This window comes from Apis mellifera, linkage group LG11 (assembly GCF_003254395.2).
Source record: "Apis mellifera strain DH4 linkage group LG11, Amel_HAv3.1, whole genome shotgun sequence".
Classification (NCBI taxonomy): Eukaryota; Metazoa; Arthropoda; class Insecta; order Hymenoptera; family Apidae; genus Apis; species Apis mellifera.
Genome location: NC_037648.1, coordinates 12,644,765 through 12,663,362, shown reverse-complemented (window position 1 = coordinate 12,663,362; position 18,598 = coordinate 12,644,765). Strand labels below are relative to the sequence as shown.

Here is an 18,598-nt window from a genome sequence, read left to right as displayed (position 1 = left end):
CTCGTACACTCGAAGGTCTCTCGTTAGGCGCTACAGCACGCGAATCGCTGGAGAGCCATGCGGGAGGTACGTGGCCAGAGCGAGGTCAGCTCACGCACGTGCACGTCGTGCGTGTCTCGTATTATATGTTACATGTTACGGACGTCCCGTTCCACTGGCAAAGGCGTAACCGGCGAATAGGGTGCAGCCATCGACGAGTTATTAGGCTATTGCATAACGATTATCGAATTTTTTTTTTTTTCTCTCTTTTTTCTTTATCATTCACATCCTCGTTAACCTCAACGAAGTCAACGAACTTGGGAACGTTGCCTCACCATGGTTCGTTACCTTCAAATACACAATGCTGTAATTTATTTTATGTTTGATCGGTTTGAAATTAGATTTCGATAGATCTAATTCGATAATGTTAATGGTATTTTTTTTTTATTTTTATTTTTATTTTTTGGGATTAGATAGATGTCGTTAGGTTTCGTATAAAATTTGTAGATTGTGTATGTATGGCATCCGAAGCCACGTGTCAAGGATATATATATGTATATATAAAATGGATGCGATTAGATAGGGAATGATAAAGAAAAGAAAGTGGAAAAAAAAAAAGAAACGAATCGTTGATTCTCTCTTCCGGATTCGTTCGTTTTTTATTATATACGAGATTAGCATTCATCGATCGAACCGTCCCTAATCCTCATTTTCTCTCTTGACCTAATATTCGAATACGATTTCCATTCACGATTTCAACATTCTGTTCATCAACATTCGTAACCTAGAAAAATTTTGGGATCACGTGCACGTTATCGAAGCAACCAGATATTTCTTAAACTTTAAATTAAAGGGAATGTATATTCTCCTTTTCGATTATTTCAAAAATTACCCTCGATATACGTACGATCTCTCGATAAGAATTGTTTCTACACAAAGTTATTCTGAAACTGCAAATTCGTATACATCGTGCATCGAGTTTTTCGCGTACCACATTTATAGCGAAGGATCATATGATCATGTTAGTTAGTTAGGTTCAACAAATGTCTGTAATCAAAGAGCAGCACGCGGTAGGTTCGCGTTATCGCTCGTAGACGATTATATAAGTTCAGATTACGCGAACATGAAATTAATATTCATATTCCCGAGACTGTGCATACTATGGTTTATTGAAAAACAGTTTCGATCGGTGGAATGCGATAAATCGAATAAAAATAAACACTCGATTTTATCGTTTATCTTGATCGCGTTGCAACGTGACGAGTGGTCACATCTCCAACGAGGGGGAACAAGAATAATTTCTATCGAAAAGCAACTTGGATATTTTCAACAAAAATTCAGGGATTATTCATTAAGCCGAATGATAAGAATCGACAAATATTCTTTTCGTAGAATCTCCCTGTAGAAACCCTGCCCGTTTCTACGCCGTTGCGAGGCGTAAGAATATCGACGCGTTCTATTCCCTTGGTCTAGGTTATCGGCCGTTCCTTTTTATCGTTCCTTTCTCAATGTCGACGACATTTCCACACGATAGCAAACGAGGAAAGCGGAGATAAGAGATAAGTACCAAACTGTCACGAAGAGAAAGGAAACCAGCTGATGACCAGTTGCGCCTAAAATATATATAAATATACAAATGCGTCTGCATCGAGTACGTTCGATCGATATTGGAAGGAGAGACAAAAAAAGGGAAAGTTCGATAACGAAAGGAAAAATTGAGGATATAAAGAATTAAAATGTTTACCACGTCGAAGTACCCATCCTATGTAACCGATAAATCATTGCGGTGATCAAGGGACAGATAAAGAACTGCTTTATTCGTGTGTATAATAATCTCTCTGCGCAATAGGTTTTATCTAGCCGCGTCATGAGCCACGGCGATACACACACGCTGTTCTATATTAGGCGATTCGAAATATATTTTGGGCGACGCGCCGCTGGCTCGATGATCGGGCAACGAAACCGAGATGCTTTCGTAAGAGGGAAACGATAATGCCGGAGGGAAGATAACGTTTATCGGGCCTGTGGATCGGACAATCCGTCACACTCGTTGCGAACCAGTGACGAATTAAAACCACCTGTCTGTTTCCCTAGCGGGGATTACTCATCGGTTTAAAATTAGAGTCTTTTCGGTCGATCGATCGATCGTGGCTTGGTTATTATCGGTTAGCGTGCGATTCAATCGAGATGAGCCGCTTTAATTCTCTCCTCGCATTTTATCGTGAATGGATATATCGATAATACGATACGGGCGAATGATAGATTTTCCCAATCTTTATCATCGTATTAATACGTGTCGAAATTACTCTTTTCCCCCAAGTTTAAATCGATAGTCGTCGTCTCGTAAGCGTCTGGATTGGTAAAAACTTGCGATCATAGGTGGCGTAGGAACGGGGGGGGGGGAGGGGGTTTCGGTATCGGATTCGGTCACGTTTTGCGTCGACGCTTCGCTCGGTCGCATGTTCACCAGCTAGAATGACATCGATAGCGACGTGTATGCATCACCGTGTGAGGTCAGACCGGGCACGTGACTGGAATGATGCGATACACGCAAAAGGCTGCACGAGCGAACACACTCGTTACTGTTATCTTTCTATCTCGTCGAGATTCTAGACGATAAACATAGAAAAATACTTCGTGTATATCTATATATGGATGTGGATCGTTTTACGATTGCGGCTATAGATAAATTTCGATAAAGGCGAAAAAATATATTATAACAAAAATAACGGGGTATGAGTCTTCGAGAGAGCGAAAATAAATTGACGCGAGGAAGCATTAATCTGTTTATCGAGACTACGTTCTCTCGACTAGTGTGCAACGTGTTCTCCCGATCTGTGCATTTTAATCGAAACTGTGAATTATTCACAAGTTTCTCGCGTTACTTTGTATATATCCGCTATGGAAAAGAAGAATATATTGTAACAACGTGTATAAAATAGAGGCAGAAATATCCGTGCGTTTCTTCATTCTCTCGCACGGTAGAGAATTATTGTTATTAACTCTATCCAAGAATTAATAATTTTCCTTTCTGATCCGTCACACACACGTGGAAATATACGAGTCTTATTGGTCAGTTTATGATACAAGTTTATTGAATCACTGCTTTCTCGCAAATCAACAATGACAGTGGGCCCTTGAGTTGTTGCTTTTTCTCCTTTTTTTTTTTTATTTATTAATTAATATTCCTTTCTTTTTCTTTTTTCTTTTTTTTTTTCTTTTTTTTTAAACATCGCGTAAGGTACCAAAATTCCTCTCACGTCCGTGGCTCGTTTCTAATCATTTTAATGCAGTTTTCCGTAGGATGGTGATCATGATGGCGATAATAATAGTAATAATAATAATAATAATAATAATAATAATAATAATAATAATAATAATAATTAATGACAATTAATAATAGCGATAATAATAATAATAATAATAATAATAATGATAATATACAATAATAACGAGATATGCTAAACTGTGTCGATAATAGTCAAGAGATAACAAGTAAAATATACAATACATGGTCGTTTTCGTAGATTCCCTCTTCTCGCGTGGCAATCAAAAATCAATATCCGCTTTTCGATTTCCCAGAATGATACATACATACTAATCCCTATTCGATCATTATTAGAAATGTTTTGCTGCTTTTGCCTTTGATTCGTGATATGATTCTCGCGGCGTAGAATGATTAAAATGATTAACGCGCGGTTAGAGGTTAGGTTCTCGCCTCTTCTACAGATTATCCTCGTCTCTTCTCAATTCTCTTCTAAATTCTTCACGTTCATTTTCTCACTCACACGCATTCTCTCTCATTCTCTCTCTCTCTCTCTCTCTCTCTAAAAATTCGTTTATCAAATTTTAGAGCTGTTCTCTGCGGTACTAATTCATATATATATATATATACATACATATATATATATATATAAGAATATAGTTGTACTATATATATATATACAATATATATTTTCGCGACGGCGAGCACAAATCAACCGTTACAAATACAATTTTATTTATTTATACGAACGATCTTCGTAACAAAAAAAACACGTTCGATCCGTTCATAATTCGTATAAATAATTCCATTTAAATTTCCGTTTCTAAGATACTCCCCCGCCACCCTCTATTCTCGTCTCCAAAATCCTTTTTCTAACAATTCTTTCATGAACAACAATTTTCGAATTTTCGTTGGAGACGGGACAAAAGGTGGCGCAAGACGGGCATCGATGTATAAAGTAAGTAAATCTTTCGCACAAAAATTTCGAAACGCGGGCGTTTCTTTTTTTTTTCTCTTTTTTCTTCCTAATCGTCTGCGCGCCAAGTAAGTTATCTCGAGATGAGAGTGCCAGCGTGTAGTAGGTACAAAGAGGAAAATATACACGTGTATGTATTAATAGTAGGATGAAAATATCGAGTCTTTTTTCTTCTTTGGAAAAATAGCTCTTCGAAACGGCGTGTGTGTGTGTCGATCGCCCTTTCCTGACTGCAACGCATCGAAGGGGGTCAAGAGGATTTTTTTTCTTTTTCTCTCTTCTAGACTGTTTTCATTCAACCGACGATATATATATCTATACAATGCTCTTTCCTTCTTCCTCTTTTTTCTTTTTATTTATTTACAAATTCATCTAGATGTACAAGCTACGTTGCCCGAGGCTAGAAAAAACGCGATCGCTCGAGCGCAGGGTAGATACGATCCTCGAGATTTGTAAATGATCGACGTTGGCGTGTCATCGTCACCGTGAAAAATATCAACGTACTCGATTATTATTATTAATTATTATTACGTCGCGTTAAAGACAATTTTATCTTTTTTTTTCTCTCTTTTGTTTCGTTTTATCAAAGAGGATCCCAGAAGCGCAAAAATGTATACAAACAATCTTTCTTTGTAAAAATTTCGTATTTTGTCCAACGACCAAATTGGCGCGATTATATATCGACGATATACAAACGTCTCTTGATCGATGAATTATGCATTAATCGCGAAATATCGCGCGATTCGAGACAATTACGTATATTAGTATGCATGTATATATTAACGTGGTGTATATATACGGCGTGTAACTTTTGAACCGTGGAAAGAGATCGAATTATCGAAAAAGTTTCTCTCCATCCAAGTTGATAAATAAATTTTATGATTTATCAAGCGTCTCGCGATAAACGAGAGTAACACTCTTTCCTTCTCCCTCTTAAACGACACCCTAATTATCCTATAACGTCGTTTAAACAACGTTTCGTAAGAAATATATCCGTTGTCGCGATACAAAGTTGATATATGTATATATATATTTTTTTCTCTCTTTATTTTTTCCCCCCCTCATCATCACAATTCCGCGGTGTATCGAGTAACAAATACGTTGGTTTACGACCAACGATTTTCGACAAACGCGCACTCCAAAACGTGTATATAAAAATCTGGAGGAAACCGTGTCTTATTTACAATTTCACGCGGAAGGCTTACACAGTAAAATATATAATTGCTTCGCGCGCGAAGCGGTATATTTCACACACGATTACGAGCTACGATTATATCGCACAACATCCATACGATTTACGCGTCGACGACACAGTCGATAATAAGAGACATGAGGTTTTCTTTTTTTCTTTTTTTTAAACACACGTTGTGCGTTAACAACAACGCCATTCAACAAATTCGCCATTCGCCCTTTATCAAATTCGTAGAAATCGTAACAATTGTATATATAGAAATCCTAAATCCATTCCATCGCATCTTTCCTTTTTTTCTCGCATCTACGAATCTATCTCGGTCGATAATTTCTCGACCGAGCGGCAAAATAATCGAGTTTGAAAAATATCCTCGGCCACCATTTTCGAGAAACCACCATTCCGGACAAAATAATGGTTTGTTAATCTAGCTGCTATATATGTATATATATAGATTCTCGTTTTGTATAAAAGTCGTTCAGGTGTCCGCGCTCGAGCCGATCGCCGAGAAAGAACGGGAAAAGTGTAGAGAGATTCGTGTGTGCGCACCGTGTTCCTTCTTTCAGGGCACGGACCTGTTTCCTCTTCGGGAAACGGCCATCCCTTACAAATATTAATATTATTATTATTAAAATATTCGGTGTAAAAATATGTATGATACAGGCGCCAGGGTACCTAGGCGACTTTGATACCCCGTCTGAGAAACAACGAGCCTTCCTCTCCCCTTCGTCGCTTACGCTTCTCATCCTCTAAACTCTAAATTTTCCTCCCTTTCGCGAGTCGGAAATGTAAAATCCAAAAATCGTATATTGAATATCCGCGGAGAATAATAAACACTCGTCCCTGTATCGTCCGATCCTCTTCATTCGAATCGTTCAACGCGAAGATTCTCGAGAGAAGAAAAAAAAAACGTTCTTCCTCAACTTCTCCAAATTCGATTCTCTCTCTCTCATCCAACCTTGCCACCGTGGAACGGAGTTGGATCGCTCGAAAGCCGTTTTCAACGGTTTTTTTTATTCGTGATTTTTATCCAGAGGCCACTCGATCGCGGCGGCCTCTCTTTTTAATAAATCGTTTGAAATCCTGGTATTCGGTGACGGCTCGGGGAGTCGTGACGCGGCCGGGCCTCAGGTCACGTCCACCACGAGCCCGTGAACCCAATCGTCGGCTGGCTGCTACGTCAGCAGTTTGAAGAACATCAGGGCTAAGGATATGTTGATGAACAGCACCAGCATCACGAGCTGCTGCCGGAAGAACCAGTCCTGCAAATTTTTCGTTTGGAATTAGAAACCAGTTTTTTGCAATTGTTCTTTATGTATACAAGTTTTAACGATTGAAAGAATCGATTTTAGGAAAGGAGAGAAGATCAGTGTATCGATTATAATATTAATGAAAAAAAAGAAAAGGCTGGAGATCCATTTTTCTTAAATTTTAACCGTTTGCGAAAATAATAATATAAATAAAATTGAAATCCTTTATTCCCTCGTCCCGCCTCGATAATTGTTCGAATAAAGTGAAATGTTTCGCTTAAATGGCGAGTACACGTATAATACGCAACGTTGCGCAACTTTTCCCGGACGAAAGTTTCAAGAAAATTCACAACAAAATTTACGTCGCACGATAATGTTATTCGAAACGGGAATGATGTAAAGCAATCGAGGATTTACTGCCCGTGTATGCAAATATGTGTGCAATAACAGTTTGATTTCATAACCGGTTAAAATATATTGAAACCGTATAATGTTTATAATTAACAAGTGCAAACAACCTAATCTGAGAAAGATTGGAGCCAATGATTTATGAAACCGGAATAATATGTGCATATATTATTTTACGATCAAAAAATATTTCCACCTATTTTCGAATTGATATCTGTTGGGAAATAAATTTATTAGCAATAGAAAAAAAAGGAGCAACAACTTTGAAATACTCTGTCTATTTTGAAATTCTTATGCATATCGGAAAAAATAACATAAATTTGCACTTATTGAATTATCGGCACGGAAAAAATATTGTATATATATTCTTATTCCTGTATCCTTGTATTCCTTTTTCTTTTGTATCATTTTTTCGATTGACGATATCGAAGGAATAAAGAAAAAAAATCATCGATGATAAACGTGCAGCGCGCATTTCAAAGAGACGCGTATATAAAGACGACATATAAATATGAATAATAAGTGACCGTGAGACAATTCCAATTTCAAAAGATGTCACGGAAGTGGGATATTCGAAACGATTAAACATTCATAATTGCGTATCAATAGTGCGACCTACTCTTGCAATCATCCGATAAGAAGCGTTTTTGCGTCGTTAATTCGAGCATGAGGTTGTCTCCCCTCCCCTTCCTTTATTCCCTTCAAGGTTATTCTACGTGTACATTACAATTTATATATGTTCTTCACGTTAGGCAACGTAAAATCTACGCAATGCACCGATCTTTTCGATCCTCTTATCACTTCCATTCCGAAATTTCCATTTTTCACGTGCAAATTTCTTCCGAAGATAAGATTCGAAGAAACAGATCTTAATTTTGATTAAATTCGACGCGTTATTTAGAAAAATATTATATGTATATATAAAATGATAATATTAAATACACGTAATGTGATTTAATATTTATACGATGTGTAACGTATATCTAAGTGGAGTATTTGCATTCAATAGTAATTTTATGCGTTGCATTAAGAAGAATGGATCGTTTGATTAACCCGTTGATTAACCCTCGAAAAAAAAACGACGCAAATAGCCTATACCAGGTCATTCATGATTCATATCGATATATATTTATATATATATATATATACGCTGTAACAATTTTATCAATTTTTCAACTCGTTCAAAAAGAAGAAATTGCGAATCAGAATTTATCTGTGTCGAGGACACGGAGAAATCGATAACGAGCATCTGAGAAAAAAATACAACGACGCAATAATAACGTTTCCATCTCGATTATTATTAAAATTGGATCGTATATTTTTCTTCTTCTTCTCATAGAGATAGATTTTTAGAAAGGATTTCTGAAATTCAATCAATACTCACTTTAACTTGAGGACTGACCAAGTACAACAGGGGATTGGCCCTGAGTCTTTCGCTCTCGTCGATCTGCCTGCGGATCTCCTCCCTCCTCATGCTGCTCAGGACGCTGACTTCCTCCCTGGATAGCGGTGCCGTGGCCGTCAACTGTATAGGTTGAGCCACATCCGGCAGTGATTTCTTTCGTTGAAGGGAAACTGCCGCCGCGGGCATCGCCTGCACGAAGAAAAGAAACAAAGGGGAAACAAAGAGAGAGAGGTGGCTGTTGAGAGTCGATCGATCGTGTCAAAAGCCTTATTCCTATATGCACGTGGGGGGAGGGAGAGGCCGATGATAGGCTCTTTGTTGAAAAAAAAAAATTGCCTTAATTACAATCTAAGAATACAAGAATTATTTCGTCAGGAATTCGGCAATCGAAGATCTCATTTTCGATTATATACGATTGGTTTACATTCTTTTCTTTTCATCTACGATTCGATGTCTTCTTTAATCCCTTTAATCTTGCAGAACCGTGCACCCTTCTTCGCACCGTCCATCCTGTGTGCAAAAGTATCCGATACAATCGATCTATGAGCCAATGATGCTCCAAGGTGTTATCTATCGTTGAGAGAATAAAAACTTTTAAGGGAGGGACGATTATTCATCGTTTGGGGCTGGACGATCTAATTGGTTAAGGTTAAGGTTTAGTAGGAACGTTTTGAAGGCCGTTTCGAAGGAAAATGGCCGGCCAATTTGTTTTGGCGAGAGGTGTCGAGCTCCCTCGGCCGGGGACGTTTACGTGTTCATTAGTTACACGTTTTGTAGAAAGACGGAGAGAAAACAGGATGGCGAGGAATCCTTGGACCAGTTCCAAAACGTGGAAATACTCGTAATCGTACGTAATATAATGATGCAAAGGCCAGGAATTCTCTAATCTTCCTCGGTTAACGCGACGCGGCCGACCTTCGACACCAATTTTTATCCTCGGCTCGTAACGGCAACCGATAACGGAGAGGCGAACATTATCGATCCAATTTTTCTTCTCTTTTTTCCCCTCTCTCTCTCTTTTTCTTTTTTTTTTATCGATTAATTATAGCAACGTAGTTAATTTCGAAATATTTTTCAATCCCTTATCATTCCCTTGCGTATCATCCATCCGACGCAACAGATGTTAAGAATTAACAAGTTTATTTACAAGTTGAAACTCTTTCTCTCTTTCTCTCTCTTTGATTAGATTTAAAATTTCAGCTCGAACAAATTTATTTACAAAATCATCGAGTATCGAAAAGTTAAATTTTCCACGAGTATAAAATTAGATCGGCGGCATTCACGGATGGGTAACGTTCTTCGCCACCGTTTAATTAATCTCAATCGCAATAATTCGTTTCTTGTTTCGCTCGTGTATCTTCGGTTACGGTTCATCGAAATTCCGCTCGAACAATATACAGCACGGTAAAGTGCACCGATAATGTCGCGCGATATTCTCGAGGAGAGAAGCTCTCTCTCTCTCTCTCTCTCCTTTTATTCCCGACGATACGTATTCTCGCGATTCCCCTTTCTCGTCTTTCGCTCGATATCGAGCTCGGCTCATCGAACGATTTGCACCGTGGCAATCTTCGTGGATAATCGTTTCTCTCTCTCTTTCTCTCTTTTTTTTTTATCTATTTACTGCTGGATGTAATAAAAACAACCGAGTCGGTTTTTCAAACGGGAGAAATTTAAAATCACTTCTCGATCTTCTGATTTCTTCTTCCTTTCTTTCTTCTTCAATTTTTCTCGTGTTTTTGAAGAGATTAAAAGATACGCGTGATGAAATAAAATCTTTTGTATTAATATTACGATTATTATACGAAATATTGTATTTTTCAAACGGGAGAAATTTAAAATCACTTCTCGATCTTCTGATTTCTTCTTCCTTTCTTTCTTCTTCAATTTTTCTCGTGTTTTAGGAGAGATTAAAAGATATGCGTGATGAAATAAAATCTTTTGTATTAATATTACGATTATTATACGAAATATTGTATTTTTCAAACGGGAGAAATTTAAAATCATCGATCTTCTGATTTCTTCTTCCTTTCTTTCTTCAATTTTTCTCGTGTTTTAGAAGAGATTAAAAGATATGCGTGATGAAATAAAATCTTTTGTACTATTATCACGATTATTACACGAAATATCGAATTTTTTCATTAAATTATGATATAGATCCGAAGTCAAATATAAATTCAACCCCAAATCCGATTTACGGGAAAATAAATGGATAAATAGAAGCTCGAAAATCGACTCGAATTCTAATACAGTTCCGGCCAAGGAATTTCAAGGGCACCGATAATAGAATTTTGACCCGAATCCAACCAATGAATTCAACCCCCGAATTTGCAAAACAAATGAAAATCTAAGGCGAAAAAGGAAAATCGAGTCGAATAGTCATTTCCTGAACGTGAATTTCAACGTGATATCGAAGCAGAATTTTGAAACTCGTTTCTGATTCATACCTCCACAGGAGGCGCGACGATCCATGACTCCGAGGCTCTCCTCGCCATGAGAGCCGGGCTGCACAACAGCGCCTCCTCCTCCTCGTCCGTGGTCTCCGACCAGAACATCTCCCCTCGAGATCCAATCCACCCCTATCCAAACTTTTCTCCAAAACGACTTTCACGCCCCTCAATTTTCTCCACTCTTCTCAATCTTCCTTCGAAAATCTTCCAAAACGTGTTTGCCCTCGCGACGCGCCCACCCTCCTCCCCTCCTGTTCCGCGGATATTCCGAATTTTCGATGAAAAGTGGAAAAATTTCGGACGACAGCGGCCTCCTGGCGTGGAAGCCAGGCCGTAGACTAAACGGCCCTGGCTCGGCCGACCGAAATAGAGAGACGCCCCACTATTTTTCACGTTGAAATAGCATTACGGGCCGAGCATTACGCGTCGCGACGCTCACGGCGAGGCGATCGAGCCGCCCAGAACCTTGTCGAACCGGCGCTGCTTGATTTATGACGCCCTGTCGCCGGTCCCCGCTCGCTTTTATTTCGGAGTCGATCCGGATCCCGTCTCCGCTCTTTTTCCGCTCTCCTCCACTCTCTTCTTCCTCTTTCCCCATCTTCCTCTATCGGGCCGGATCAGTTATTGATCGGTATTTTTAGTGAGGAGCCCCCGTTCACTCGGCCGGATGTTGATCCGGCGAGGCGGCGAGGGACAACAGCTGTGTGTTGCCCGCTTTCGTTCCACCATTGAACTTGGATTCGCATCGCGAGGGTAACGAGTCATTTATTCTCGTTACGAGGATAGTTTCCATCTTTCGGAAATTTCTCTCCGTTTTTACGATTTCACCCTTCGATTTCGTTCGATCAATTAAGAACTCGAAACGGACGAGGAGCATTTTCGAGGGTGGGAAAGAGGGGTGAAGGAGGAAAATTGTGCGAGCCGTCTTTCACGAAAAGAAGAGCGGAAATATCGTTGCGCAAATAAAATGGAGCCGAACGCAACTCGCGTTGTCTGATTCACGTAGCTGGCATCCGAATAATATTTCGTGAATCCTGCGCCTCTTTCCACGCCAAAATGGGTCTCGCCCCGTTTTATCTCCCCTCCTTCCTTATTGCGAGAGAGAGGCGTCTTCTTCGAAGAAAAAACTTTCAATCTCTTCTGATTTTCTTATTCCCCAAGATAATTAGTTTCGTTAATATGGCTTCGATTTATCAAGATTTTCACCTACGTTCAAAATTCTCTTTCATTCTCCTTTCACGAGAAATTTTCGATCGATAAGAAACCTTCCATCTTTCCTCCACATTTTTTCGAATAAAGAGAGCAACGGGTTGAGATCGAGCGAAATGTTTCGTATTTCCAATAACCAGGGTAATCCATAAACGTAATTAACGAATGTGATTAATCGATCGAGGCTGATGACGGTCCGATCGATCGATACAATTGAGCTGGGGGAGAGAACGCGTAATAGTTTCGAGCGTGCATCGGAAATTTGTTGCCGCGTAACGAATCGTGTATCGAAACTACGCATCGCGGCTACTTTATAAATATTTCAGCAAATTCTCGAGCGTTATTTTCGGTATTCGCCCATTCGATTCTCAACTTAATTAATTCCGTCCACGTGTCGAAGATCGAGAAAATTATTTTCTCCATCCTTCTCCTGCTCTTCCTCCTCCTTTTTCTTCTTCCTAGATATTTTCGACACGTTTCTAGAAATTTTGCGACGCAATTTTTTTCTTCCTCTTCTTCATAGACGATCCCCACGATTTTTAGATAATCGCGGCGCACGAAAATATCGCCCGTTGTTTTCACGCCAATACGTATTGTGAACCATCGCCGTTGGAGATGCATTCGACGTATGCGTTTCTTGGCACGAAACGTTTCCGAGGCCCGATTAAAGACCAGGGTATTTCGTCGTGCGGCGTTTCATCGCGAGGAGGAAAATTTCTTCCTTCTGCCGAATTCCTGAACGGGCGTTCGAATTAAGCGTTAAAAAAGCTAACGATTCAACGTTTCAAACGATTCAAACACTTTCTGTTGCAGTAGAAAGGACTTGGAGATTGTAAATTCTACTTTTCTTGGTTATTAATATTTATATACCTCGTCTTTCGAAAAGGTTTGAAGTTTTTCTTTTTCGTGGGGAAAATAAATTGGATTACAAGGACAAAACTTTAGGCCTCTTTAAAAATTAAAGGATGCAAGAAACTTTAAATGAAGAAGAAAAGAAAGAGTAGTTAAATAAGAATACAAAGTAATTGGAATAATAATTGTAACTTGTTTGAGTAGCACGGGGCGGTGAAAATTCGAGACGAAGTGAGATCTTTCTCTCCTAATCGACATGCTTTTAATCTGTCGGCCAATAACATCTTTTACATCAGTTATTACATAAATACATTCAATACATCGAACCAACGTTTGTAATATCGTTGTGTTAAATTAACAGGGTTAACCCCTCTCGGTATAATGCTCGTTGAAAACCGTTTCCTCGAAATGCGACCCGCAAGTACAGTCGTTGTGTTCATCGGCTATTCTCGCTTATCGATCTGTTTTCCTCTAAGGACTCCACTACTACTTGTTTCTTTCTTTCCTCTAATGCAACATCTATCTATCTATCTATCTACGATCGTCTTTATATTAAAATACGTGAACTCTCGTTATACGCGTCGTATCTATAGAAATCTCTACCATTTTTTTTTTTTTTCACGAGGTACAGCATAAACAAAATTTGAGCAATTCCCTTGAAATATATCTTTCTTCTTTCTCCTTTTCTTTCTTCAACTCGCGTGAATTCAAGATATAATGAAACGAAAGATAATTTTTTAATTAAAATTATACGCTTCTAGTTTCTTTCTTCCTAAAAAAAAAAAATAAAATTGCAGTAAGCTTGATATCGAGAAAAATAATCGTTTTCATATATCTTCTTTTCTTCTTCTTTCGCGCTGCCTGTGAGAAGACACTTTCGGAAAGCTTGGCACTTGAACAGTTAATCGTGTGAGTCGATATTAAATCGCGTAAAAAATAGTTCGGTTTGAAAATCGAAGGAACTCGGAGAGATTCGATTCTGAGCCTCGTCTAAATTACTTCCGCGCAAGGATTCCAGGTTTCGTTCGATCGATATCATCCTTTTCTTTTTCCCCCACCCCTTCTTTCTATTACTTCTTTCTATTATTATTCCTTTCTTTTTTTCTTCTTCTTCTTCCGTGTTCGTTTCTTTAGGCACGACCATTGTTGAGGTACAATTGCAACCACGTTGAATCCGAAAAAATTCCTCTTCCTGGAGGAAAAAAAAGTATCTTTCGAAATAATTCTTGAGATTCTTTTTTTTTTCGTTCGTTCGTAGAAAAATTTCTCGTAAAAATTCTTAATTACCACGAGTGCGTTTGTGTTTACGTGTGTACGTGTGTATATATGCAAGTACGTAGTTTGAGCAACGTGTCTTTTCAACAATTAGGCGATATTGTATTATATTGATGGAAAAATTTATACACTTTGTATCTCTTCCTTTTATTCGAGTAAATTCAACGTGGCGCATCAAAAGCGTTCGTGATTGTACTGTGAAAAATCAGTGATCAAAATAGAGAATCCCGAAATATATATAAATATATATATATATATATTATGTATTTATTTATTTAACGTCAGTGTGTGTTTAGTCGTACCTAATGCACAAAATTAATAATAATAATAATAATAATCCCCTAAGTTCTAGCTCGAACAAGAGGGAATGTTTCAAAGGTACGTCGAGAAGTTAAATTCACTAGTATATATAGTATTTTCATAATGCACGTTTTGGTAACCGACATTTATGCTTTCTCGTCAACAACCCCCTCGAGAAGTAAAAGGAAAAAAATAAAAAAGAGAAAAACCTGTCCACGATCGATATATCCGAGAATCCTTCGAGGAAAAATCTATAAAAAAAGATCTTCCTTCTTTCATCAAGTTTCAATTGAGGGAAAGGATTATAGTTCTCTAATAAAATATTATTATCCTCCTCGTTTCGTTGTTGAGCTTGCAAATGCTCTCGAAAGGGTTATTCATCCTTACGTATATTATCGTATATTACGATTATTGTAACTAAATATTAATTACACCTTACGCCTACGTAATTTTTCTCGTATATACTTATATCTACAAATTTTATATATATATCATAAATTTTACAGAGAGAGAGTGACGCTACGTCACAGAGAAGCATGCGTTAGAAAAATAATGTATCTGAATCAAAAAACAGGAGAAAACAAGCGGCGTGGAGGTGGAGGGTAGAGAAGATTTTTCTATGTATACATGTAATGTGTGTGTGTGTATGTATATATATATATATGTAAAGTCATTCACAAGTTACCAAATAAACGTGGGGGAACGTGACTTCGATGAAGGGGGGAGAGAGAGTACGCATTGGACAATTAACACGCGGCAAGGAATAGATGAAAGAATGTATTGTAATTTTATGACAATATTATTAGGATATTCGTTGTTGCTGTTAAGACAAAGGAGAGAGAAAAAGCTTAGGTTAGAGAGGTAAAAAAAAGAAAAAGAAAGGAAAGAAAAAATAGAGAGAGACAAATAGTGGTAGTTAGAGTGAAAAAATTGCAAAAAAACCGGTCCCCGCCTCCACACCGCGCGAGCCTTACCTTTCTGATTCCTTGAATTGCTTAATTAATGGACGTAACATCGTATAGTGCATCGTTACTTGGCTTATTTAATGGACGTAACACCGTCGTTTCGAAAACGAGTTGAAATCATTTTCTGTGCGCGTGTATGTATGTGTATATAGAGATGCGTGCTCGTTTCTCGTCGATCGATCGTTTCGTGGAAAAATTATTTGCTTGGTTGGTGGATCGATGAAAAAAGAGAAAAGAAAAAGGAGGAACGAAAAGAGAGAGGGGAGGGGAAAAAAAAGAAAAAGAAAAAGAAGAGAGAACGAAAATTAAACGGTTACAATGTGTTGTTATCGGTCATTGGCTCTCGCTTACGAAAATACGAAAAGCGCGTAATTTATGGAATTTAAAAAGCGAATATTTCTTCTTCCTTCTTTTGGAAATTTTGAACAGATCTGTAAATATCTGTTTCCACTCGTCTGTCTGTATTTTATTTTCATTTCTTTCTTTCTTTTTTTATCCACGAAGAATCTACAAGAAAACATCTCGATTCGCGAAGAATTTTACATTTATTTATTCATTTATTCTTTCCTTTCTCTCGACGGAAAATTATCCGATCGAAGGAATATTCGCAAAATTGAGATCGTGAAAACTTCTCTCGTTAAATATCCGTTCCATCCATTTCCACTATATTTCTATCGTGCTTCTCATAGAAAAATAATTCTGTCTCTGTGACGAAATGGCGGAAAGAATGACTTTTGCTCGCTTCGTTCAAATCTGTTCGAACCCTTTCAGCCTCGATCAACAACGCCATCTTATTATCGAGATCGAGAAGGAAAACCTCGAAGAATTTTCAACGAATCTTAAATCTTTATTATTGGCGAGAAGAAATTGCGAAAAAGATGGAGAAGGGATGGAGAGAGGCCGAAAGGGTCCCAAGCGAATCTAATATCGATCAACGACGCGAATTATCCACTATACTTAGCTAGTAACAATCTACAACCAGGTACGAGGTTCTTCTCCTCTCTTATTCACGTGTCGAGAATTTCGAGGCGACCCGACCGCCGGCTGTGTTAGGGTAAGGCTAACGAACAACGATCTTTATCTTTCCGCGGCGGAGAAGTCTGGTAAACAGAACCGCTTCCCGAGGCAAACACCTTTCAATTTGCGCCAAGAAACTTTTTTTTACGGAGGAACGCGCATGACTCACGACACCTCTCTTTATTCTCCAACATATTCGACGGGACAACGATCGATATTGGATCATCTGGATACGTTTTCTCTTCTCCAACGCGACTCTCTCTCTCTCTCTCTCTCTTTCCTCGTCGAGAGCGTCGCGTATTTCGCGATTGCGTAAGGATACTTCCCTTCCCTTTTCCCCTAACCTCTTTCGAAACGATACTCGACATCGTTCCCGCTGTTATAACCTTACCCTAATGCCCCTGTCTGGCGCGCGCACACGCCTCCATCGAGATTAAATGGTCGAATCTGAAAATATTTTCTCCACGCATACCAAACAACGCTTCCTTCTCTCTCCGTTTAACACGTCGCCCAGAATCGCTCGTGTAAACCGATGAATACACCCTGTGTGTAATGTACACGGCCACGCGCGCCGAACTCGGTCGGTAGGGAAGGAAACGCATCGAACAAAAATTCCCTATGGAAACGCGTGTTCGTCCAACGTTAACCCTTTGCACTCGAGTTTCTTTAGAATATCTCGTGAACAAATCCTCAAACTCTTTACAAGAATAGCGTAAATTGATAAAAAAAGAAATATTATAACAAAATATAATAGTTTTGCATTTGAAATCACTTTGAGTCGAAATCCATAGGAATAAGAAAATTTGTCGTTGATTGGGCAAAGGGTTACAAGACACACGCACTGTTGGAATGTAATATATATATATACATATCTACGTGTGTGTGCGCGCGAGATCGTTTCGCGACTTTGGGAAAAGGAACAGTTCTCGGTTCGCCTTTCGCGCCTCGAATTCGAAAAACCCGAAAGTGCAAAGAAACGAACCGAATTTTCCCCGAAAGGGTTAAACGATCCCTTTACCGATAATTCGTCGACAGAGGAATGTACAAGAAATGCGCCTCGAAACAATATTGGCCTTTGTCGCGAATAGACCCCAGATTCTCGAACAGTCGAACGTTACGTTAATCACCGTGTTTCATCCATTTGCGTGGAGACGTTCTAATTGAATTTGAACGGTTAGGCCGCAAGTTAGCTGCACATCCTTCGGGCGCGACATTGACTTCTATTAACACACGCACACACGCATACATACACACTCGATGAATAAAACACGTTATCGATCCACAAGATCTTGATCTTAACTCAACTAGAAAATAAATTAGTTCATACGTTTTCCTTATTCGTTTCGGTATTTGTTCTTGATACAAGGCAAAGAATCCAGGGTCTAGTCACGAACCGCAACTTCAACTCGCAACTCGTTTCATCGAGTCAATTCGTCAACGTTCGAAACGCGTCGTTCGGTCGAATCGCAGTGTGTGTTTATGTGTGTGTATGTGTGTGCGTGCGTGTGTACATATTTATTATAATACTTATACTCATAGGGTTGCGCGGCCCTTTGACGTTGCGGCGAAGGCGGGGACCGTCCGGCCTGCGTCCTGGGATGGCATGCACAGAACACAGCACAAAATGCCACACAGTTACACAGACAAACAAATCGAACAGAGAAGAGAAGGGGGGAAGAGATAGAGAGAGAGAAAAGATCCTGGATCGAGGGAAGGGGAAGGAAGGGGAGAGGCTCGAGGGGATTTTCTTCTTTTTTTTTGGATTAAAGGTAATGGAGATGTGTCCTTTCTGCAAAGAAGATCGTGGAGGGATAAGAAGAAGGGGAGGGAAAAGATCCAAGTGCTGCTCGATCAAAATAAAAAATTATTCTCTAAACTCTAAACTAAAGTGGACTGCTGCTGCTACACGTAAAAAAAAGAAACTGTAAGAGTTGTAATTAATTCGTCATTACGTTCGCTAGAAGAGTCGAAGAGAAAGATGGAGCAAGCAAAATTGAAAGGGAGGACGAAATATAAAATTGAAAAAGTGTGATTGTAAAAGGAGAGATCAACGGGCTCGCG

At 39.0% G+C, this 18,598-nt stretch overlaps 3 protein-coding genes across 5 annotated transcripts in view; 1 reads left to right on the top strand and 2 right to left on the bottom strand.

Annotated features, from left to right (window-relative positions):
- The window catches only part of LOC726913 (cytochrome b5), an 80,603-nt gene that overhangs the window by 3,729 nt on the left and 58,276 nt on the right, over positions 1 to 18,598 (top strand). The window lies entirely within an intron of this gene.
- Positions 3,053 to 13,070, bottom strand: LOC107965147. The gene is made up of 3 exons (XM_016914717.2): positions 10,917 to 13,070; positions 8,452 to 8,661; positions 3,053 to 6,671 (listed from the first exon to the last, which is right to left on the bottom strand). Exons 1-3 carry the CDS (start codon positions 11,022 to 11,024, stop codon positions 6,585 to 6,587), a joined length of 405 nt encoding a protein of 134 aa, XP_016770206.1. The 5' UTR covers positions 11,025 to 13,070; the 3' UTR covers positions 3,053 to 6,584.
- LOC552577 (junctophilin-1) overlaps positions 13,656 to 18,598 on the bottom strand; it is a 35,440-nt gene continuing 30,497 nt past the window's right edge. For both annotated transcript variants that reach the window (XM_006566373.3, XM_026443631.1), the window contains exon 9: positions 13,656 to 18,130. In XM_006566373.3, the coding sequence (XP_006566436.2) occupies positions 18,071 to 18,130 (60 nt within the window). In that variant the 3' untranslated portion in view covers positions 13,656 to 18,070. The remainder of the gene's footprint in view (positions 18,131 to 18,598) is intronic.